At 49.5% G+C, this 23,333-nt stretch overlaps 1 protein-coding gene across 1 annotated transcript in view; it reads left to right on the top strand.

Moving 5' to 3' along the window:
- Positions 1-23,333, top strand: part of RHPN2 (rhophilin Rho GTPase binding protein 2) — an 84,629-nt gene continuing 61,296 nt past the window's right edge. The window contains exons 1-2 of the mRNA XM_031003940.2: positions 1-141; positions 20,946-21,061. Coding sequence (XP_030859800.1) covers positions 73-141; positions 20,946-21,061 — 185 coding nt within the window. The 5' untranslated portion in view covers positions 1-72. The remainder of the gene's footprint in view (positions 142-20,945; positions 21,062-23,333) is intronic.

Genomic DNA, 23,333 nt, shown 5'->3' with positions numbered 1-23,333 from the left:
GGGGCCGCACGTCCTCTCTGGCCAGCCTCAGCCGCCGCGCCTCAGTCCGCCCTCCGCGCCCGCTCCGCTAGCATGACCGACGCGCTGTTGCCCGCGGCCCCCCAGCCGCTGGAGAAGGAGAACGACGGCTACTTTCGGAAGGTGGGCGGCTTCGGGCGGGCGGGGACCTGCGGGCTCCAGACCTCTTTTCCCCCGGGCCCTGCAGGGGCCGTGGGAGCGCGCAGTCGGGGTCCACTAGGCCGGGAGGGGGAGGGGGCGCACTGGGCCGGCGCTGGCCGGACGGAGGCCAGCGGGGAGGAGGGGGGGCGGCGATGTCCCGGGCGTCTCGGGCAGGTGGCATCCGGGACTGGGCGGGGAGTAGGGGAGGCGCATGTGGCCGCTCCGCGCAGGTGCGGGCGGAGGACCTGGAGGGGTGCTTGGGTCTCCCCCCTCCCACCCCCCGCCACCCCTCGCTTGCGATCCCTGGTGCCTGGGGAAAGGACCCGTTCCTGGCTGCGCTGGCGCCCTTGGCCTCTGGGCGCGTTGCAGGAGCGCTTGGCGGGAGCGCGGGTGGAGACAGACCATCCCAGGCGGGTTGGCGGTCTCATATTTATTTTAGGCGCTCTGTCGTCCAGGCTGGACTAGAGTGGCGCGATTATAGCTCACTGCAGCGTCGACTTCCTGGCCTCCAGCGATCCTCCCGTCCCAGCCTCCCGAGTAACTGGGACTGTAGGCGCGCCACCTCGCCACGCTAATTTTTTGTAGAACTTGGGTATCGCTGTGTTGCCCAGACTGGTCGCGAACTCTTGGGCTCAAGGGATCCTCCTGCCCCGGTCTCTCAAAGTGCTGGGATTACAGGCGTGAGCCACTGCGCCCGGCCGGCGGTCTCTTTTTGCCTCCAAAATGCTTCCAAAGTCTGCCTGTGGGACTTTTCAGGGAGCAGGGGAGAGCTGCTGGTGGGAGGGAGCCTCCGGCGTTGCACCCTCCTCCGCTCCGGGTCGTCCAGGAGGGCGTGAGCACCGCAGGTGAGGCCCACGGTCTTGTGCGTCTCACTGTGTGCCAAAGCGGATTTGTCTTGTTGTCCGGGAGACTTGGCGGGGGCTGGCGGCGGGCGGCGGGCGGCGGGCGGCGGGCGGCGGGCGGCGGGCGGCGGGCGGCGGGCGGCGGGCGGCGGGTGCGGGCCTCGCGGGCTCTTGGCATGTCCAGGAGCTCTTGGGCTCACACTACGGACTTCTGCCCAGAAGATAACAGTCAGGGAGCTCAGTCCCTCAAAAGCGACCCCAGCCTGTTGAGCAGGGGCCCTGGGATACCCGAAGGCGGCAGGGCCTGGGCTACAAAGATGCTTTGGAGCCGGGAGTCATGGTGATGCCTTCCACGCCTTCCTCCCTCTAGGTCTTGAGCAAGTCTAAAAATAGCTTTTGGCCCTTGGCCAGGGATCACTGAGAGGGTGGAGAGATTGTTGTTGATTTTCGTTTTTATAATAGATACGACAGTGCATAATTATAAATAGGGAAGTGAAACTTTCCCATAAACGAGTCAATTCTTAATTGTTCAAAGCCTTAGGATCCAGTTCTTAAAATGGTCTTGGCATCTTCCTCCTTCTCCCAGGTGACACAGAGAGACTGTGGGCTTTGCTCACTGGTGAGGAGCCCTGGGCAGGACAGTGTGGGGCAGAGTGGGAAAACTTCTTTTTTGTGAAGTTGCTTTTAGCATTAAAAAAAAAAAGTAGTTTTGAGGTATATTTAAGTTCAAAGATGTCATCATGGAATTACAGGATTATAACTTCTAATTATGTGTGGCGTTTGGGACAGAGGATCACAGGCCATGGAATTGCAGGAGGAGGCCTGGCCTGGGAATTCCTATGTCTGTACTCGGGCCCCGGGGCCTGACTGCCACTCCCACGAAATTGCTGTGTGGCCTCCCGCAAGTTGCTGCCACTTTCTGGGACATTTCCTCCCCAGATTGTTCTCTGAGCAGGTGTAGCTCTGGAACTCCAGCAGCACCTGGGGGAAAATGGCAGCAAGAGGAGCACACCTGTGAGGGGTGGTCCCAAGCCTCCCAGAACACATTTCCCTGTGGGAGCCCTCCGTGTCTGTGAGCCCAGGGGAGGATTTCTTGCTCCACACTGGGAAAGAGTGGATGGCAAGAGAGCTAGGAAAGGTGCACAGTTGGGTGTTTTTCATTTATTAATTATTATTATCATTATTATTATGAAACAGAGTCTCACTCTGTCGCTCAGGCTGGAGTGCAGTGGTGTGATCTCGGCTCACTGCAACCTCTACCTCCGGGGTTCAAGCAGTTCTGCCTCAGCCTCCGAAGTAGCTGGGATTACAGGCGCCTGCCACCACACCTGGCTAATTTTTTGTATTTTTAGTAGAAACGGGGTTTCACTGTGTTGGCCAGGCTAGTCTTGAACTCCTGACCTTAAGTGATCCACCTGCCATGGCTTTCCAAAGTGCTGGGATTACAGGTGTGAGCCACTGCGCCCGGCTACAGGTGTTTTGTTTTGTTTTTTCCCCTGAGATGGAGCCTCGCTCTGTCGCCCAGGCTGGAGTGCAGTGGCACGATCTCGGCTCACTGCAACCTCCATCTACCAGTTTCAAGTGATTCTCCCGCCTCAGCCTTCCCAGTAGCTGAGACTACAGGCGCATATCAACTATGCCTGGCTAACTTTTGTATTTTTAGTAGAGGCAAGGTTTTGCCATGTTGGCCAGGCTGGTCTTGAACTCCTGACCTCAGGTGATCCACCCACCTCAGCCTCCTAAAGTGGGGTGTTTTTTAGATGCAGTTTCTCTGGTGTTGGATGAGAGAATCAGGGGTGCAAAATAAGAGGAATCATTGCTTTACAATTAAAATCATCAATTTTGAAAATGAGACCTTGTAACAATTGTTATGCTACTCCATGTTAAGTCATACCAGTTCGAAGAGTCTATTTATCCTAGGAAAATAAAAGGTGTTGATGCTGAATCTTTCCTGATCTATGACCTGAGCCAGTTTGACCTAAAGCAAATGAGGGTCGGGTGTGGTGGCTCATACCTGTAATCCCAGTAGTTTGGGAGGCCGAGGCAGGCGGATCTCTTGAAGCCAGGAGTTCCAGACCAGCCTGGGCAACATAGCAAGACCTTGGCTCTATAAAAAATTTTAAAAATAAAAATGAAAACAAAACAAAACCAAATGGCCGAATGAAAGGCAGGTGCTGACCAGGCGTGGTGGCTCACACCTGTAATCCCAGTATTTTGAGATGCTGAGGCAGGTGGATCACTTGAGATCAGGAGTTCGAGACCAGCCTGACCTACATGGTGAAACCCTGTCTCTACGAAAAATTTAAAAATTAGCCGGGTGTAGCGGCAGGCGCCTGTAATCCCAGCTACTCGGGAGACTGAGGCAGGAGACTCGCTTGAACCCAGGAGGCGGAGGTTGCAGTGAGCTGAGATTGTGCCACTGCACTCCAGCCTGGGCAACAGAGTGAGACTCCGTACCCCCGCAACCCAAAAAAAAAAAACATCCCAGCACTTTGGGAGGCCGAGTCTAGTGGATCACGAGGTCAGGAGATCCAGACCTTCCTGGCTAACACGGTGAAACCCCGTCTCTACTAAAAATACAAAAAATTAGCCGGGCGTGGTGGCGGGCGCCTGTAGTCTCAGCTACTCGGGAGGCTGAGGCAGGAGAATGGCGGAGCTTGCAGTGAGCCGAGATTGCGCCACTGCCTGGGTGACAGAGCGAGACTCTGTCTCAAAAAAAAGAAAAGAAAGGCAGGTGCTGTCCAGGTGAAAGGAGAGAAAGAGCCCTTCAGGAAGAGGGAACAGCTTGGACAGAGCTGTGGACTTGTGAGTGCTTTGTAGGACTCCCCAGGGTGTGGAGGTGTTTGTGGGAGCCAGGCAGTTCAGGGTCATGCATCTTGCTTGACCTGGGAACTGTGGAATCCATCAAAGTATTTAAAGCAGGACCAGACCTGTGAGATTTGTGTAAGAAAAAGACCACTTTGACACGTGAATGGTGAATGGGTGGCGGATGGGAAAGAAGCTATGGTGGAGCCAGGCAGGGAGGCATTGGGAGGATTTAGCCCCTTGTAATACCTATCATCTTTGCCCTTCCTTCTCTTTTACGGACTACTGATGATGCAGTCAGTGACAGTGCTGTGAGTGGGGTGCAGTGCCTCACACCTGTAATCTCAGCATTTTGGGAGGCCAAGGTGGGAGGATTGCTTGAGGCCAGGAATTCAAGCCCACTCTGGGCAATAAGCAAGACCCCATCTCTATAAGAAGTTTAAAAATCAGCCTGGCATAGTGTTGTGTTCCTGTAATCCCATATACTCAGGAGGCCTACGTGGGAGGATATCCGGAGCCCACGAGGTTGAGGCTGCAGTGAGCTGTTATCATGTCACTGCACTCCAGCCTGGATGACAGAGTGAGACCTTGTCTCACAAAAAAACAAACAAACAAAAAAAATGGCCGTGTAAACACAGCCTCAATCACCCATTCTTTCCACCAGCTTGCACCCTTAGCTCAGACCAGCGGTCCACACAGAAGGCAGGGATTCTAGTGATGAGGAGGTTGGAATGATAGAGCTGGAGAAAGGGCAATATCTGGCAGAGAGGGAAAGAACTGATGTGACAGGTTATGGCAGGGAAGGAGCTGCCAATGAGAATCCAAAATGCTTGCTTATTAGCCAGGTGTGGTGGCACCCAGCTATGGTCCCACCTACTCAGGAGGCTGAGGCAGCAGGATCACTGAGCCTTGGAGGTGGAGGCTGCAGTGAGCCGAGATCACGCCACTGCATTCCAACCTGGACAGCAGAATGAGACCCTGTCTCAAAAAAAAAGTCACAATGCCTGCCTGAGGCGTCTGGTCATGCGCCTCCTCGAGATCCATGAATGCGGGTGAACGCGGAGGCTAGTGTGTAGACTTGATGGCCCTCATGGGATATCCATGTAGCGGTCCCAGCAGAGAGCCCACTCCATGGGCCCAGCAGCCATGCAGGTGCCCTGGCTGGAGATGCAGTTTTGGGTGGCACCAATTGGGAGGCAGTTGGGGTATTGAGTGAAAGGATCTGGGCTAGAAAGGATCCTCCGCTTAAGAGGTGGGTAGAGAGGTGGGAGGAAAGCCAGAAGGGTGGCCAGGTCTAGGAAGCTGAGAGGTCAGTCTTATTAGTGGAGCAAGGCTTGGCAAGTCAGAAGAATGCTGGAAGGTCCTAGATTTAGTTCTTTAGGAGTCGTTAGGAAATGCATGGTTGGAGAATTGGGGACAAAAGTCAGTGTGACAGGGTACAGGGGGAGAAGGGCAGGGAAGATATTGCTGGAGAAAGAGGGGAGTTGAGAAGAGAGAAGGCAGCTTTGTTTTAGAATGTAGAAGTCCAGAGCCGGTTAAAGACAAAGGTGTGGCAGGGCACAGTGGCTCACACTGTAATCCCAGCACTTTGGGAGGCCGAGGCAGGTGGATCACCTGAGGTCAGAAGTTTGAGAGCAGCCTGGCCAACACGGTGAAACCCTGTCTCTACTAAAAATACAAAAAATGAGCAAGGCGTGGTGGTGGGCACCTGTGATCCCAGTTACTCGGGAGGCTGAGGCAGGAGAATCGCCTGAACCTGTGAGGTGGAGGTTGCAGTGAGCCGAGATTGTGCCACTGCACTCTAGCCTGAGCAGCAGAGCGAGACTCCGTCTCAAAAAAAAAAAAAAAAAATGATAAAAGAAAAAAACAAAAGTGAAGAAGTTGGGTGGGGAATGGCTGGAGATTCAGGGAGAAGGTGAGCTGGGGATGGGGCCCAGGAGTCGAGGAGGGGGGTGAAGATTGCCAACAGCTGCTGCATTGATTGGGTGGCTGAGCCATCCGGGGGCAGTGAGTGAGAACCCATGAGGCTTCCCATCTTGTATTATTATTATTTTTTTTTCGAGACAGAGTCTTGCTCTGTCCCCCAGGCTGGAGTGCAGTGGCACAATCTCAGCTCCCCGCAACCTTCACCTCCTGGGTTCAAGCGATTCTCATGCCTCAGCCACCTGAGTGGCTGAGACTACAGATGTGCGCCACCATGCCCGGCTAATTGTATTTTTTAGTAGAGACAGGGTTTCACCATGTTGGTCAGGCTGGTCTTGAACTCCTGACCTCAAGTGATCCACCCACCTTGGCCTCCCAAAGTGCTGGGATTATAGGTGTGAGTCCCTGCACCTGGACCTGTATTTTGACTATTGGGATTTCTTTGTTGTTGTTGAGACTGAGTCTCTCTCTGTCGCCAGGCTGGAATGGAATGGCGCGATCTTGGCTCACTGCAACCTCCGCCTCCCGAGTTCAAGTGATTCTCCTGTCTCAGCTTCCTGAGTAGCTGGGACTACAGGCGCGTGCCACCACGCCCAGCTAATTTTTGTATTTTTAGTAGAGTTGGGGTTTCACCATGTTGTCCAGGATGGTCTCAACCTCTTGACTGCGTGATCTGCCTGCCTCAGCCTCCCAAAGTGCTGGGATTACAGGCATGAGCCACTGCGCCTGGTGACTATTGGGATTTTGTGCACACTTAAGGATCAAATGAATTTCCACTGAAGTCAGGCTTCTCTTTCATCCTGTCATGCCTTCCCTCCCCTTTTCTTTAAAATGACATTATGCTCCATTCATCCAAAAAGGATTTATGGAGCGACAGCTCAGTGCCTGACCCCTCCTCAGGTTCTGGGGCATTCCAGACTCTGACTTGATACGGTTTCTTTGGCAGCAGTTCCCAGCAGGTCTCGTTTCCTGGAGTGCTGAGCAGTGCTGGGAATTGGTGCTTTGTTGGGATGGCTGCGGCCATGCTTAAAAAGGAATCAGCGTCTTGGCTTTTTTTGTTTCTGAAATGGAGTCTCGCTCTGTTGCCCAGGCTGGAGTGCAGTGGTGCACTCTCGGCTCACTGCATCCTCCGCTTCCGGGGTTCAAGCAATACTCCTGCCTCAGCCTCCCAAGTAGCTGGGATTATAGGCACCCGCCACCATGCCCAGCTAATTTTTGTATTTTTAGTAGAGATGGTGTTTCACTATGTTGTCCAGGCTGGTCCTGAACTCCTGACCTCAAGTGATTTGCCCGCCTTGGCCTCCCAAAGTTCTGGGATTACAGGTGTGAGCCACGGTGCCTGGCCTGGAATCAGCCTCTTGGCTTTAGTTTAGAGAGCAAAAAGTGGGGTGGTCCACGGGCCTTAATCAGAGCTTCAACTGTGTTTTGTGCACCTAATTGCTCAAAAGTCCCTTATGTGGGCTGGGTGTGGATCCTGAATGGTAAGACAGTCACTGGTGGGAGATGGAGGGAGTCCCCTTGTTTTTTTTTTTTTTTTGAGACAGAGTTTCCCTCTCGTTGCCCAGGCTGGAGTGCAATAGCGCAGTGTTGGCTCACCACAACCTCCACCTCCCGGGTTCAAGCAATTCTCCTGCCTCAGCCTCCCCAGTAGCCGGGATTACAGGCGTGCACCGCCACGCCCAGCTAATTTTTGTATTTTTAGTATAGATGGGGTTTCTCCATGTTGGTCAGGCTAGTCTCAAACTCCCGACCTCAGGTGATCCACCCTCCTTGGCCTCCCAAAGTGCTGGGATTACAGGGGTGAGCCACTGCGCCGAGCCCAGGAGTCCCCTTGTTAATTGGTCTTTTTGGAATCAGGTAGGATGACTTGGCTGTACAGAGCCTCAAGACATAACTTAGCCTTAGGTTGGAAATGGACACCCGCAGTACAGATCTCCTGGTCTGGGCTGGTACCTTGGGAGGTCTCTGAAAAAAGAAACCTTTCAGGTCTATCTTTTTTTTTTCTATCTTTTTTTTGAGACGGAGTTTCGCTCTGTCACCTAGGCAGGAGTGCAGTGGCACGGTCTTGGCTCACCACAGCCTCTGCCTCCTGGGTTCAAGTGATGTGCCTCAGGCTCCTGAGTAGCTGGGATTACAGGCATGTGCCACCATGCCTGGCTAATTTTGTATTTTTAGTAGAGACAAGGTTTCTCCATGTTGGTCTCGAACTCCAGACCTCAGGTGATCTGCCTGCCTTGACCTCCCAAAGTGCTGGGATTACAGGCGTGAGCCATCATGCCCAGCCTCAGGTCTATTATAAAATCATGTCTCTCACTTTTTTCTTTTCTTTTCTTTTCTTTCTTTTTTGACAGGGTGTTGCTGTGTCATCCAGGCTGGAGTGCAGTGGCATGATCATAGCTCACTGCAGCCTCAACCTCCCTGGCTCCAGTGATCCTCCTGTCTCAGCCTCCTGAGTAGCTGGGACAACAGGCATGAGCCACAAAGCCTGGCTAATTTTTAAATTTTTTGTAGAGACGGGGTCTCACTGTGTTGCCTGGGCTGGCCTCGAACTCTCTTTTTTTTTTTTTTTTTTAAGACAGAGTCTGGCTCTGTCGCCCAGGCTGGAGTGCAGTGGCACCATCTCGGCTCACTGCAAGCTCCACCTCCCGGGTCCTACCATTCTCCTACCTCAGCCTCCTGAGTAGCTGGGAGTACAGGTGACTGCCACCATGTCTGGCTAATTTTTTTTTTTTTTTTGTATTTTTAGTAAAGACGGGGTTTCACCATGTTAGCCAGGATGGTCTCAATCTCCTGACCTTGTGATCTGCCCGCCTCGGCCTCCCAAAGTGCTGGGATTACAGGCGTGAGCCACCGCGCCCAGCTTTCCCTGGCTTCTCACTATATTTTTTCTTTCTCATTATGTTACTGTGTTTAAACAGAGGTACAGCTCTATAAGATTATTATAAATTACTTTCTCAACTTATATTACTATAATTTCTCAAGAAGTGGAAATGCAACTTCTTTTCCCCAGATTTTTATGCTCTTCCTACTGAAAATCTTGGAAGAATTATTGTTCTCTGGCCTGTAGTTAAATGCAGAGTAATGTAATTTTCTAGAATGCTGCATCCTGATAGAGATTCCTTTTCTGCAACTGCCCCTGTACCCCACAGTACTAAAACTCACAAGAAAATCTGTTGTGGCCATGAAGAAAAGCAGCTGGAAGGCCGGAGGTGGTGGCTCATGCCTGTAATCCCAGCACTTTGGGAAGCTGAGGTGGGTGGATCACCTGAGGTTGGGAGTTCGAGACCAGCCTGACCAACATGGAGAAACCCCGTCTCTACTAAAAATACAAAATTAGCTGGGTGTGGTGGTGCATGCCTGTAATCCCAGCTACTCGGGAGGCTGAGGCAAGAGAATGGCTTGAACCTGAGAGGCAGAGGTTGCAGTGAGCTGAGATCACTCCATTGCACTCCAGCCAGGGCAACAAGAGCAAAAAACTCTGTCTCAAGAAAAAAAAAAGAAAAGCAGATGGAAACAAACTAGAGAAAGCCTTTCCCCAGGGCCATTGAAAGGCCTGAAATGAAAGGTCTTGGCACTATGTGGAAGAGGAGAGTGAGTACACAGTGAGGCATTGTCACTTCTTATCTCTGCCTCTTCATCCTTTGGGAATGCTAATGCCCCAAAATGAATTTAGCTCCATTGTTTTTACTCAAGAGCTGTAGGAGAAGTTGTTTCTTGTTCACAGAAACCTCCAGCCTGGACAGGGCCTCCGGGTTCATTGTGTCCTGGTTTATGGTCCCTGTTGACTCTGGGCTTCCTGGAGGCTCCGGCAGAGAAGGAAGGAGAATTTTTGTTTGTTGTTGTTTTTTCTTAACCCAGAAGCTCCTTGCAGTCTTCTCTCTGCAAGGAGCAGGGATCTACTCTTTGATGAATGAGCAGCATTCATCTTAGTGAGGGCTAATTTCGTGTTAGACACTGGTGTGCATCTTTTATGAGCGCATGTGTGGATGAGGAAGCCTTCTGATGGGCTGAGTCCACCAGGCACAGAGTGGGTCATGTGGGATCAGCAGCTCCAGCTGTATTGGTACTGATACTACCCCTCCGGCTGTTTAGATCCATCCCCTTGGACCCTTGAGTCAATTCCCAGGTGGAGAGGGAGGGAGGCAGAGGAGAGTAAAGGTTGGTGATGCTGACCCCACTCCTGATTCCCCATGATGGTCTAAAACAGTTTTTTTTTTTTTTTTTTTTTTTTTTTAAAGATAACAGAATCTGGCTGTGTCACCCAGGCTGGATGCAGTGGCACCATTACAGCTCACTGTAGCCTTGACCTCCTGGGCTCAAGTGATCCTCCTGCCTCAGCCTCCCAACTAGCTGGGACTAGAGACGTGATTAAAAATTGCCACACCTGGCTGATTTTTATTTTTATTTTTTGTAGAGATGGGGTCTTACTGTGTTGCCTAGGCTGGTCTTCAACTCCTGGCCTCAAGCAATCCTCCCATCTCAGTGGTGGGCTATTACAGGTGTGAATCACTGCATCGAGCCCTAAGCCAGATCTTAAAGGCCAGGCTGGATCCAGGCTGACTGTGGCCTTGGAGAGGGGAGGGTCTGCCCAGCTGCATGGTATCCGCCATCAGCCCCGAGGGTCTGCCTGACCAACAGTCTTCAACTGTGGGATCCTGGCTGGGAGGTATCCCCTGGCAGAAACAGAATTTTCAGGGTGACTCAGAGGAGAGACAACGTGATGACCTGTAACACTGTAAATGTCCCTTGTTTCCTGGGGCCATTTGGATGGTTGCCACGACACCACCTGATGCTACTGGGCATTGGCTTTAGCCTGATCAACACTTCCTCCTTTGGCTCAGGTACCAGCGTCCCGTGACACAAAGGCTGCATTGGAGGTAGCCATACGTCACAGTCGAACTGCAGGTACCGCTCAGCCAGAGGCTGGGTGTCTGGCAGAGCAGCAGTAATGGGTGCCAAGTGAGGACAAGGTTCCCCACTTGGGGCACCAGGGACGGAGACACCGCGGTGAATGATGTGAGTCCCTCAGGGCTGCCCATTCAGACCCTCGGAGTTCCCTATGGCCAGGTTTCCATTTGATTGTAACAAGAGAAAAGGGGACCAGCACAGTGGCTCACACCTGTGATCCCAGCACTTTGGGAGTCCGAGGCAGGAGGATCATTTGAGGTCAGGAGTTCGAGACCAGCCTGGACAACATGGTGAAACCCTGTTTCTACTAAAAATGCAAAATTAGTCGGGCGTGGTGCTGCATGCCTGTAATCCCAGCTACTCGGGAGGCTGAGGCAGGAGAATCGCTTGAACCTTGGAGGTGGGGGTTGCAGTCAGCTGAGATTGTGCCACTGCACTCCGGCCTGCTGGGTGACAGAGCAAGATTCTGTCTCAAAAAAAAAAAAAAAAGAAGAAAAAAGGGCAGGTGGTAAAAAACAAGGCTGGATGTAGGGCTCACACCTATAATCCCAGCACTTTAGGAGGCCACGGTGGACAGATCACATGAGCTCAGGAGTTCAAGACCAGCCTGGGCTGCATCGAGAAAACTCTGTCTCTACAAAAAATACAATAAAATTAGCCAAGTGTGGTGGTGTGGACCCGTAGTCCCAGCTTCTTGGGAGGCTGAGGTGGGAGAATTGCTTGAGCCCCAGGATGTTGAGGCTGCAGTGAATGGAGATTGTGCCACTGCAGTCCAGCCTGGGCAAGAGAGTGAGATCCTGTCTCAAAAACAAGAGGCTGGGCACGGTGGCTCACACCTGTAATCCCAGCACTTTGGGAGGCTGAGGCAGGTGGATCACCTGAGGTCTTAGGAGTTCAAGACCAGCCTGGCCAACATGGTGAAACCACGTCTCTAGTAAAAAATACAAAAATTAGCTGGGTGTCTGGGTGCAGTGGCTCACACCTGTAATCCCAGCACTTTGGAGGCCAAGGCAGGTGGATTACGAGGTCAGGAGTTCAAGACTAGCCTGACCAACATGGTGGAACCCCATCTCTACTAAAAATACAAAAATTAGCCAGGCATGGTGGCGTGCGCCTGTAATCCCAGCTACTCTGGAGGCTGAGGCAGGAGAATCGCTTGAACCTAAGAGGCAGAGGTTGTAGTGAGCCAAGATCGCACCACTGCACTCCAGCCTGGGCAACAGAGCGAGACTCCATCTCAAAAAAAAAAAAAAAAAAGCAAAACTGTTAAAACTGTTGTTGAGTGTGTCCTACCAGTTGAAATAAGCAGATCATTGGTCTGGAAATACAGTTGATTCATGGAAATGTTCACGATTTGATGTGGTGGGAGGCACAGTAAAAGCCTAGTTATTCAAGGCTGGGCGCAGTGGCTCACACCTGTAATCCTAACACTTTGGGAGGCTGAGGTGGGTGGATCACTTGAGGCCAGGAGTTCGAGAGCAGCCTGGCCAACATGGTGAAACCTCGTCTCTACTAAAAAAAAAAACAAAAACAAAAATTAGCCAGGTGTGTTGGCACATTCCTGTAATCCCAGCTACTCAGGAGGCTGAAACAGGAGAATCGCTTGAACCTGGGAGGTGGAGGTTGCAGTGAGCCGAGATCACACCACTGCACTCCAGCCTGGGCGACAGAGCAAGACTTCGTCTCAAAAAAAAAAAAAGTTATTCAGCATATTGAAAAATAACTGTGATTGGCACACAGTAGGGGTTTATAGAGATTTCTGGAAGAGACTGAAGGGAGCTCGTAACTAAAGATTATGGCTGTGTTGATTCATATCGAGCCCCCCGCCACCCCTGTGTGAATGGATTGGGATTCCCGGGGGAGGCGGCTGGGCCCTAACCTCCAGCCCTGACACCTGGCAGCGATCCTGGAAGGGCAGGAGGGCTGTTGACAAGTACTGAATTCATGTTTTTATTTTTATGGACATGGACAAGCTTGATTCTTTCCACCCAGCCTGCCCTGAATCTCCAGTGTGGTGAAAAGTTAAATTAGATGTATGTGTGTATTGCAGGGTACTGCATGCTATTTTCTGTGCTTTCTCATTGATTGCTCTGGCTGACTTATAAACAAGCAATTCTGTTTTCCAGAGTTTAGTGGTTGAGTGAGGGATTGCGTAACCAGGAAGGAGTGAGAAAGGCAGAGAAAATAATCTTTGCTGGAGAAGCAGCTAAAAACACCTGCCTTCCTGTATCCCGTGGGAAGGTCTCTCTGGCTGGGAGCTGGCCCAGCCCTACCGTGTCATCTCTCAGTTTTACGCCTGAACCTTTAGATCCCAAGCTTGCACATTGCCCTAAATTTGCTGGAAACACCTCTGCATGTGTGAGCTTTATCTTTGGCTGTGCAGAAGAAGGGCCCATACTGTTGCCTGTAGTGGAGGGGAAGCAGGTGCCAGGCACTGCCCAGAATGGAGCAGGGCCCCCATAGGGGAAGAAAAACTGCCCTGTTCTAGGAGTAGCTTGACCACCCTGTCCTTTCTTCCTAATTAAGTGCCTGCCTCCAGTTTTATATATATATTTTTAACTTAACATAAATTTATTTTTCACAGTTCTAGAGGCTAGAAATCCAAGATCAAGGTGCCAGCATGGTCAGTTTTTGGTAAGGGCTCTCTTTCTGACTTTAATTCTTTTTTTTTTTTTTTTTTTGAGACAGGGTCTCACTCTGTCACCCAGGCAGGAGGGCAGTGGCAAGTTCTCGGCTCACTGCAACCTCCGACTCCCGAGTAGCTGGGACTATAGACACACGCCACCACGCCTGGGCTAAGTTTTGTATTTTTTGCTTGAGACAGGGTTGCACCATGTTGGCCAGTCTGGTCTCAAACTACTGACCTCAAGTGATCCACCCACCTCAGCCTCCCAAAGTGCCATGATTATACACGTGAGCCGCCACGCCAGGCCTTTGTCTGATTTTAGACAGCCACTTTCTCACTTTGTAAGAAACTTGTAACAGTGGCAGAAATGTCACTGTAGCTGTGATCTGTCTGTTCACTGAACAGATTTCACCTAGGATAACATTCTGAGGCTTTTCTCTGGGCACACATTTAGTTGTTACACCACATTATTTAGCTGTTTTATGAGCTCAAGAACAGTAGTTACAAGCAAGGTGAATCTGCATTTCTGCACTCAAAGCTTTCAGATAGGTGTGTGCCACACTAATATAAACGGTTGCTGTACACGTACAGAGAAACTTCTCTAGTAACGAACTGTAGAAATGATCCCTGGAGGTACAGTCTTCCTGCCTGTGGGCTTTGTCTAGGTGCTGCTCTTAAATACTTGTCTTACAGGTGAACAATCTGACTGTACATTAAGGGCATGTAAGTGACCTGTAAAGAGAGTTTTCACTCTAGGCCAGTGCGATGGCTCGCACCTGTAGTCCCAGCACTTTGGGAGGGCGAGGTGGGCAGATCACTTAAGTCCAGGAGTTGGAGACCAGCTTGGCCAACATGGCAAAACCCTGTGTCTACTAAAAATACAAAAATTAGCTGGGCATGGTGGTGCGCACCTGTAATCCCAGCTACTCAGGAGGCTGAGACAGGAGAATCGCTTGAGTCCAGGAGGCGGAGGTTGCAGTGAGTTGAGATCATGCCACTGCACTCCAGCTTGGGTGACAGAGTGAGACTCTGTCTCAAAGGAAAGAAAAGAGTTTTCACTCTAGGTAAACTTATTTGAGTTAGTACTTTTTTAGTTGCAGGTGCTAGAAAATTTAATCCAAAATAGCTTTGGAAGATAAACACACCTTAGTATGTTCCTCCAATAGAATTCTATCCCACAATAAAAAAGGAACACACAAATTAGCCGGGTGTGGTGGCGGGTGCCTGCAATTCTAGCTACTCAGGAGGCTGAGGCAGGAGAATCGCTTGAGCCCGGGAGGCAGAGTTTGCAGTGAGCCGAGATCACACCACTGTGCTCCAGCCTGGGCGACAAGAGCGAAACTCTGTCTAAAAAAAAAAAAAAAGGAACAAACTACTGGTAAATGAAACAGCATGGGTGAATCTGAAAACATGGTATTGAGCAAAATAAACCAGACACAAAAGTCTACATCCTATCTGATTACATTTACATAGTTCAAAAGCAGACAAAAATATGTGGTGATAGAAATCAGAGTATTGGTTGCCTGGGAATGATGGAAATATTCTGTGTTCTGTATTTTGATAGGAGTGATGGTTACGCAGGTTTATGTTTGTTCAAACTCACTGAACTATATACCTAAAATATGTGTATTTTATTATATGTAAATTGTACCTCAATTCAGAAAATGGCTAAGGCAAAGAAGGGAATGAATTGGTTGCTGTAAATGAAAAGTACAGAGGGATGGCTTCAGGCCTAGCTTGATCCAGGGCTCAGATGACATCGCCAAATCTGTTTCTCAGCTCACCCCACCTGGGGTTGGTTCCCTGTCTAGGGAGACACTCTTCTGCTGGTGGTAAGGTGGCTGCAACTGCTCAGTGTCACAGCCTCCCAGGTTCAAGGCCAATGAGGGCCTCTTCCTGATGGGTTTCAATTGACTCTGATCTTCAGGCTTTGGTTTTCCAATGGGCCAGGCAGAAGTCAGATGTTCTTCCCTTTGGAAAGGATGTTGGGGGAGCATGGATTTACCCACACACCCCTGGCCCCCACCAGGCCATCATGGGCTATGAGGCGGGAGAGTGGGCTGGCATCACTGTTCCCCCAAAAGATGTGGGGTGATGGTGGGCAGCCATCACCCGTGAAGGGGTGTCTGGGGGTTGCATGCATTCCTACCGCTCATACCGCCTCACCGCTCATCCTGGAGCAGCAGGAAGGACAGGGTCTTAAATCCCACCCCAACTTTTACTGCCTGCCTCTAGGATCTCAAGTTGCTCATATAACCTCCTTGCTGCAGAACCATGGGATCCGAGATGCTGTACCAGGGTCCACATAAGCGGGCCGACCCCAGGAGTTGCCTGTAAAGCTGGTGATGACACGGGGGTTCACTCAGTACTTGCTTTTCTTGGGTGTCGGCTGTCTGCCCACTCTTCAAGTTTCGGGACTGACGGAAATGTCTGAACCTTAGTGTGGGAAGGGGATAGACTCTGTGGAGGAGAAAGTCTCACTTCACTGTAGAACTTGTCAACAGCAGACCCCGAGGTCAGAACAGCTCAGTTGGCCCCACAGGTGTGACAGGTTTAGCCCCAGTCCCTGGTGCAAACCCTCACTCCAGTTTCAAAGCGGCTTTGTGTTATGTTGAGAACCAATCCCTGTCTCTGAGTTGCAGAGGCTATTCTGGAAGCTGTTTGTTCAGGGCTAAGGTCTCGTTATTACACAAGATAGGGGGTGGGGTGAGAAATGTATGGGTGCGGATGGTGGACCCGCCACCTTGTCCCCTACAGAGCAGCCCCTGGCAGGGGCTAGTAGATGGCCAATAGTTTCTGGTGATGCCAGGGAGTCTTTCTGACAGTCTTGTCCAGATTTATCTCTCAGGGAAGTTTCCACACACAGCCCCGTGGGTGTTTCTTGTGTTCCCCAGCAAAGCCCAACATTCCTACCTGTCAGGAATAAGTAATGTGGTTTCGGGCCCAATTACTCAGTCAAATCTAACCCTAAGTGTTCCTATGCCTTATCTAGAAACCTGACCACATATCTATGGGCTGGTTAGGGCGTACTGATTCCAGGCCAGCAGAAGTTGGGGAAAGTATACGAACAGAAAAAAAAACATTCTTATCCGTAGGTTGGAATGGCTGCTTATCTGAGCTCTGGGAATGTACGTAAAGGAATTAGTTATTCAAGCTTCCCTGTAAAATGAAACACAGCAGTGGTGATCCAGGTAATTCAGAGTCAAACTGAATCGTCGTCATTTTTGGAAGTGGAAAGGAAAGAGATGAACAGTTATTTTAGTTATTTAATATTTAATTATAATAGCTTAACATTAAAGTTTTTTTTTTTTTTTTTTTTTTTTTTTGAGACTGAGTCTCGCTGTGTCACCCAGGCTGGAGTGCAGTGGTGTTATCTTGGCTCACTGCAACCTCTGCCTCCCGGGTTCAAGTGATTCTCCTGCCTCAGCCTCCAGAGTAGCTGGGATTATAGGCGCATGCCACTATGCCCAGCTAATTTTTATATTTTTAGTAGAGACGGGGTTTCACCATGTTGGCCAGGCTGTTCTTGAACTCCTGTCCTCAGGTGATCTACCCGCCTCGGCCTCCCAAAGTGCTGGGATTACAGGCATGAACTACCACGCCCGGCCAAAGATATTTTAATCTTAAATCTGAAGAAAGACAAAATTGGAAACTGTTTAATGCTTTAAACGATATTAATTTTAAAATCCATTCCAGGGCTGGATGCCATGGCTCATGCCTGTAATCCCAGCACTTTGGGAGGCCGAGGCGGTGGATCACCTGAGGTCAGGAGTTCGAGACCAGCCTGGCCAACACGGTGAAACCCCATCTCTACTAAAAATAGAAAGATTAGCTGGGTGTGGTGGCGGGTGCCTGTAATTCCAGCTACTCAGCAGGCTGCGGCAGGATAATCACTTGAACCCAGTAGGCAGAGGCTGTACTGAGCTGAGATCGTACCACTGCACTCCAGCCTGTCTACAGAAGCCAACTCGAATTCCGAATATCTGTGCAATTTGAACTTGGGGGAAAGTGTCCTTGCGAGACAGGGAAAATTAGGTTGTGGGGCTATGTGGGGGACAGGTGGTGACCTGATGGGAAATGAGAATGAGAAGTCTTTTATTTTTATTATTATTTTAAAATTTTTATTGTTATTTGTAGAGACAGAGTCTCACTCTATTATCCAGGCTGGAGTGCAGTGGCGCAATTGTAGCTCACCGCAGCCTCAAACTCCCGGCCTCAAGCGATCCTCTGGCCTCAGCCTCTCAAAGTGCTTGGGATTACAGTTGTGAGCTACCATGACCATTCTGGCCAAGAATGAGAAATCTCTGTGGAAGGAGAATACTGGGATTCCTGAGGAGGTTTCCACTATAGATAACTCACATCTCCCTCCCTGGGGTCCAGTCCATGGGTGTGGCTTGGGCAGAGGTCGGAGAGGCCAGGTGTGTGCAGGCCTGAGATGTGACTCAGGGAGAGAGAAAGGGCAGTCTCTTCACCACGTAATACTACCCGCCAGACCGCTCCCAGGGAGTAACCGCAGTGGGCAGGACCTAGAGATAAGCGTCAAAGAGGAATGTGGGCCTAACCCAGGTCCTGAGGCTTCTACCTGTCTGGGGTGGGAAGAACACCATTCAGTTAAAATGCAGCTTTTATTCTGATCTTAAACTTTTAGCGTGAAGCATTGTAATCCAAATACCCCAGGGCACAATGGTCAGAGAACACAGACAATTTGTTGAAAAAGAAATTAAAGTGTCAAGATTATATGGAAAAACCTTTACCTTCACTGTTATAATAAACATACAAATTAGAAGAATGAGCTATCTATTTTTGCATGTCAACTTGACAGAAATTAAAAATAATTTTCAACTAGACAGATAAAAAGACAATCCAGTTTAAAACTGGGCAAAGGAGAGCTGGGTGTGGTGGCTCATACCTGTAAGACTAGCACTTTGGGAGGCCAAGGTGGGCAGATCACTTGAGGTCAGGAATTCAAGACCAGCCTGGCAAAAAAATGGTGAAACCTTGTCTCTACCAAAAAATAAAACAATTAGCCGGACGTGGTGGCATGCACCTGTAGTCTCAGCTGCTCAGGAGGCTGAGGCAGGAGAATCACTTGAACCCAGGAGGTGAAGGTTGCAGTGAGCCAAGATCACACCACTGCAGCAGTCCAGTCTGGGTGACAGACTGAGACCCTGTTTCAAAAAAAAAAAAAAATGGGCAAAGGATCTGAATTGATATTTCTTCGAAGAAGATATGCAGTTGGCCAATAAGTTCATGAAAAGATATTCAACATCATTAACTGTCAGGGAGACACAATTCAAAACCACAGTGTGAGACAGCACACACATAAGATAGCTGTAATAAAAAAGATAGACCAGCATCTGTATTGGTGAGATGTAGATGAATTGGAACTCTCATCCTGTTAGTTGGATTGTAAAATTGTATAACCACTTTGAAGAGCCTGATAGTTCCTCAAATCATTAAACATAGAATAAATCATATGATCTAGACTGGGCTCAGTGGCTCACGCCTGTAATCCCAGCACATTGGGAAGCCAAGCCAAGCGGATCACTTGAGGTCAGGAGTTCGAGATCACCCTGGCCAACATCATGAAACCCGCCTCTCTACTAAAAATACAAAAATTATCTGGTCATGGTGGTGCACGCCTGTAATCCCAGCTACCCGGGAGGCTGAAGCAGGAGAATCGCTCGAACCTGGGAGACAGAGGTTGCAATGAGCCGAGATCGAGCCACTGCACTCAAGCCTGGATGACAGAGCAAGCCTCTGTCTCAAAAAAACAGAATCAAAAATAAAAACAAAACAAACCACCTGATCTAGAAATTTTATTTCTATATTTATAGCCAAGAGAAACAAAAGCATATATCCATATAAAACCTTGTACGCACATAAACAGCCTTATTCGTGATAGTCAAAAAGTGAAAACACTCCCCATGCCCATTGTGTGATGAATGATGAATGGATAAGGTACACAAGTGTGGTGTATCTATATAATGAAATCTTATTCAGGGACAAAAACGGACAAAGTTCTGATACATGCTACAACCTGGATAAACCTTGAGAACATCATGGCAAATGAAAGAAGCCAGATGCAAAGGCCACATATTATATGATTCCATTTATATGAAATAATCTTGAATAAGCAAACCTGTAAATACAGAAAGTAGATTTGTGGTTGCCTAGGGCTGGGGTTAAGGGGAAAAGGAAATGGGGAGTGATGCTAATGGCTACTTGCTTTTTTTTTAGGGTGATGAAAATGTTCTAAAATCAGATAGTGGTTGATGGGCGTGGTGGCTCGCGCCTGTAATCCCAGCACTTTGGGAGGCTGAGGTAGGCAGATCACTTGAGGTTAGGAGTTCAGGACCAGCCTGGCCAACATGGCGAAACCCTGTCTCTACTAAAAATACAAAAATTAGCCAGGCGTGGTGGTGGGCACCTGTAATTCCAGCTACTCGGGAGGCTGAGGCAGGAGAATCACTTGAACCTGGGAGGCAGAGGTTGCAGTGAGCTGAGATTGTGCCACTGCACTGCAGCCTGGATGACACAGCAAGACTCCATCTAAAAAAAAAAATCAGATAGCATTGATGGTTCTGTAACTCCTGAATATACTAAAAACCAATGAATTGTTTATTTTAAAAGGGCAAAATGTATGGTATATGGATTATATCTCCATAAAGCTGTTACTAAATAAAAAAGTAGGCCAGGCGCAGTGGCTCACACCTGCCATCCCAGCCCTTTGGGGAGGCCGAGGCAGGTGGATCACTTGAAGTCAAGAGTTGAAGACGAGCCTGGGCAACATGGCGAAACCCTGTGTCTACTAAAAATACAAAAATTACCTGGACATGGTGACATGCACCTGTAGTCCCAGCTACTTGGAAAGCTGAGGCATGAGAATCACTTGAACCCAGGAGTCGGAGATTGCAGTGAGCCGAGATCACGCCACTGCACTGCATCCTAGGCACGCAGCGAGACTCCGTCTCCAAAAAAAAAAAAGAAAAAAAAGTAGATACTCAGTAACAGTGAGGGGGAAAGCGGTCACAAGAGTGTGGGTGCCTTTCTGTCCTGGAGGATGATTGGGCTGGCCCATGGGTAGCCCTAAAAGGTTTGATCTTATAACTCTGCCCTAGAGATATGTCTTTAATTAATTAACTTATTTTTGAGACAGCGTCTCACTTTGGTTGCCGAGGCTGGAGTGCAGTGGCATAATCTCGGCTCACTGCAACCTTCACCACCCAGGTTCAAGCGATTCTCGTGCCTCAGCCTCCTGAGTAGCTGGGATTATAGGCGCCCACCACCACACCTGGTTAATTTTTTGTATTTTTAGTAGAAACAGGGTTTCACCATGTTGGCCAGGCTGGTCTTGAACTCCTGACTTCAGGTGATCCACCCAACTTGGTATTCCAAAGTTCTGGGATTACAGGCATGAACCACAGTGCCTAGCTCAGACCTTGTCTCTAAAATAAATTACATAAATAAAATAGATGAGAAGGAAAGACCAATTCACAGTGGCTGTTTTGCAATTGTGTTGTTATGAGCGACTTTTCTTTATACTTTTCAATATTTTCTATGTAGATGCTTTGTTTTCAGAAAAGATTATTTTTAAAGTTAAACATTTTCCATTATATTAAACCCTGTCATCATTTTTAGAGTGGCCGACCTCTGAAGGGGCATCTCTTATTTTTCCTCAGGGCTGTAATCCCCTTGCACAAACCGGCCGGAGTAAATTGCAGAATCAAAGAGCTGCTTTGAATCAGCAGATCCTGAAAGCCGTGCGGATGAGGACCGGAGCGGAAAACCTTCTGAAGTAGGTGTCTTCTGGCTTCCCTGCCTCTCCCGAGTCCTAGTCATCTGTTCCCTAAACTCCCAGGCCAGGCTCTTGGTCTCAGCTTTGGGTTTCCTCCTCATTTCTGGCATGTGGAGTCGTCCCTTTCTTGCCTATAGCTTGGTTATGTTGAAAACAGATATTTTACCCTGCCTGTTTGTGTGTTTGGGGATTGGGTGGGTGGGAGATAGATGCAGACGGTGTGGCGTTTGGCTTCAATTCAGTCAGCCATCTTGATGGGAAGCCCAATTTTTGTCTCGAGGTTTGTTTTCTAGCTTTCTCTGGGACTTGTCTATTTTCTCCACTGCCTGACACTATGCCTGGTGCAGAATTTGCTTGGTAAATGTTTATTGAATATATAAAGGAAAGAAAAGCAGAAAGGAAGGAGAGGGGATATTTCTATTGCCAGTGTCCACCTTGCTAATGAGAGGGCTCAGTACACCCCCGTGATCTAGGGCACTCATTAGTATGCTCTGGTGGTAAAACAGTTACTTATCCAGCATAGAACTCAGAGAAGCCTTACCTGTGTCTACACCTCTATAAACCCTCTCCAGGCAACGAAATGCAACAAAAGACAATGTGCCAGCTTCCTTCTGTTTACAAAGAGTGCAGAGTTTCTTCTTCCTTCAGAGTTCTACCGGAGACCATGGTTAGCCCCGTGCCGTCTTGTTTTTTGTTTGTTTGGAGACAGTCTTGCTCTGTCGCCCAGGCTAGAGTACAGTGGCGTGATCTCGGCTCACTGCAACCTGTGCCTCCTGGGTTCAAGCGATTCTCCTGCCTCAGCCTCCCCAGTAGCTGGGACCACAGGCATGCACCACCATGCCTGGCTAATTTTTTGTCTTTTTAGTAGAGACGGGGTTTCACCATGTTGGCCAGCCTGGTCTTGAACTCCTGGCCTCAAGTGATCCATCTGCCTCCACCTCGCAAAGTGCTGGAATTACAGGCGCGAGCTACCACGTCTGGTGCCATGCCACCTTTTTTCTTTTTTTTCAGATGGAGTTTCGCTCTTGTTGCCCAGGCTGGAGTGCAATGTGCAATCACAGATCACTGTAGCCCCCAACCTCCTGGGCTCTTCAAGCAATCCTCCTAACAGCCTACTGAGTAGCTGGGACCACAGGCATGCACCACCATGCCCGACTACTTTTTTTTTTTTTTTTGAGACGGAGTCTTGCTGTGTCACCCAGGCTAGAGTGCAGTGGCATGATCTTGGCTCACTGCAACTTCCGCTTCCCAGGTTCAAGTGATTCTCCTGCCTCAGCCTCCTCAGTAGCTGGGATCACAGGTGCCCGCCACCGTGCCCGGCTCATTTTTGTATTTTTAGTAGAGACGAGGTTTCACCATCTTGGCCAGGCTGATCTCGAACTCCTGACCTCGTGATCCACCCGCCTCAGCCCCCCAAAGTGCTGGGATTACAGGCGTGAGCCACTGTGCCTGGCCAATGCCCGACTGATTTTTAAAAAATTATTTGTAGAGACAGGGTCTTGCTGTGTTGCCCAGGTTGTTCTCGAACTGTTATCCTCAAGTGATCCTCCTGCCTTGGTCTCCCAGAGTGCTGGGATTACAAACATGAGCCACTGTGCCTGGCCTGTGTTGCTTTTGTTACTCATGGAATACGTGATGACTTGAGGTCCTGGGTGGGAAGTTTGTCTGGGAATCTCTTCTCCAGCTCCTTTTGCAACTGGGTGCAAAGCACGTTGTTACTGGAGGAGGCTGGGAAAAATACTGTAGCGTTTTGGCTTTTAAAAAGTCAAGCAGTGTCCCTGTCCCAAGACAAGTCTGGACATGGGAATTGTCCACTCCCATAGCAGAGAGCAACTCATGTCGTCTGTGTAACGTGAGAGAGGCCCCCGATTTTGGGACTCCCTGTCATGTGCTGGGAAGGCTGTGGATGTTTTGTGGCCTAGGGTTCTGGTTGATCCTTGGACAGGCCTGCTGTGTGGCCAAGGGGGCAGGTGGGCAGCCTTGATGCTGTATGGCTTTCCTAGGAGTGGACAACAATTGATTTACCTTTTCATGGATTCATTGAGCACCTTTTTTTTTTTTTTGAGACGGAGTTTCACTCTTGTTGCCCAGGCTGGAATGCAATGGCGCAATCTTGGCTCACTGCAACCTCTGCCTTCCATGTTCAAGTGGTTCTCCTGCCTCAGCCTCCCAAATAGCTGGGACTACAGGCATGTGCCAGCACACCCGGCTAATTGAATTTTTTAAAGTTTTAGTAGAGACAGGGTTTCACCGTGTTGCACAGGCTGGTCTC

This window comes from Gorilla gorilla, chromosome 20, assembly GCF_029281585.2.
Source record: "Gorilla gorilla gorilla isolate KB3781 chromosome 20, NHGRI_mGorGor1-v2.1_pri, whole genome shotgun sequence".
Classification (NCBI taxonomy): Eukaryota; Metazoa; Chordata; class Mammalia; order Primates; family Hominidae; genus Gorilla; species Gorilla gorilla.
This window is presented reverse-complemented; position numbering and strand designations above follow the sequence as displayed.